At 37.9% G+C, this 781-nt stretch overlaps 1 protein-coding gene across 1 annotated transcript in view; it reads right to left on the bottom strand.

The window, feature by feature from the left end:
* Positions 1–655: 655 nt before the first annotated feature.
* Positions 656–781, bottom strand: part of gnal (guanine nucleotide binding protein (G protein), alpha activating activity polypeptide, olfactory type) — a 13,563-nt gene continuing 13,437 nt past the window's right edge. The window contains exon 12 of the mRNA XM_073488451.1: positions 656–781. This exon is cut by the window's right edge and continues 21 nt beyond it. Within this exon, the coding sequence (XP_073344552.1) occupies positions 656–781 (126 nt within the window).

Genomic DNA, 781 nt, shown 5'->3' with positions numbered 1-781 from the left:
ACTGATGCTCGTCGCCGTGTTTCTCTCATCCTTTATTAAAACGGATTATTTACAGCTGTATGTACAGTATTTAATGTACGGTTGTTGTTGAGTGTCTTCATCACACTGACGTTTGACCAGAAAAAATCAACAAATCAAAGGTTTGACATAAAAGTTCTTTATTGTTGCTTCTTCCAAAATGTTTTAGAGCTGTTTACATTAATGTTTGACTTCATCTGTTCTTCAAACTCAGCGAGTAACTCTAGGGAGGACGGAACAGTTTCCTCTTTAAATTAATCTACTCTAATATTTTATATCTCAGGTATAAATTCAGTGTGAACAGCCAATCAGAGCAGAGATAATAATAATATACTTCAACAAGTTCAGAGACATGAAAAAATAGATTTAAATGTAACATTTTTTAAACCCTGCCCTCTCACACATCATCAGAACTACACTACCCACAATCCTCTGCATCACTTTCTGTCATAATCAATAATTAATAATCACTAATCAATGAAAGCCTGTTGAAGAAAAGCTGCAGGTGATAAATGTTCAGAACGGATCAGAAACAGTATAAATAGATCGGGATCGATCAGTATTGATTAGATATCAAACAAGCATCTAAATCCACCTCTTCAGGTCACATGTTCAGTTCACGACACCCAGCAGCCAATCAGAGCAGCTCGTACTGCCGCAGGTGCATTCGCTGGATGATGTCACGACAGTCATTGAAGACGCGGCGAATGTTTTCAGTGTCGATGGCGCAGGTGAAGTGAGGATAACAGTAATGTTTCCCATC

Source organism: Pagrus major, chromosome 19 (genome assembly GCF_040436345.1).
Source record: "Pagrus major chromosome 19, Pma_NU_1.0".
Lineage (NCBI taxonomy): Eukaryota > Metazoa > Chordata > Actinopteri > Spariformes > Sparidae > Pagrus > Pagrus major.
The sequence above is the reverse complement of the archived record's forward strand: the minus strand, read 5'-3'. Positions and strand labels throughout refer to the sequence as shown.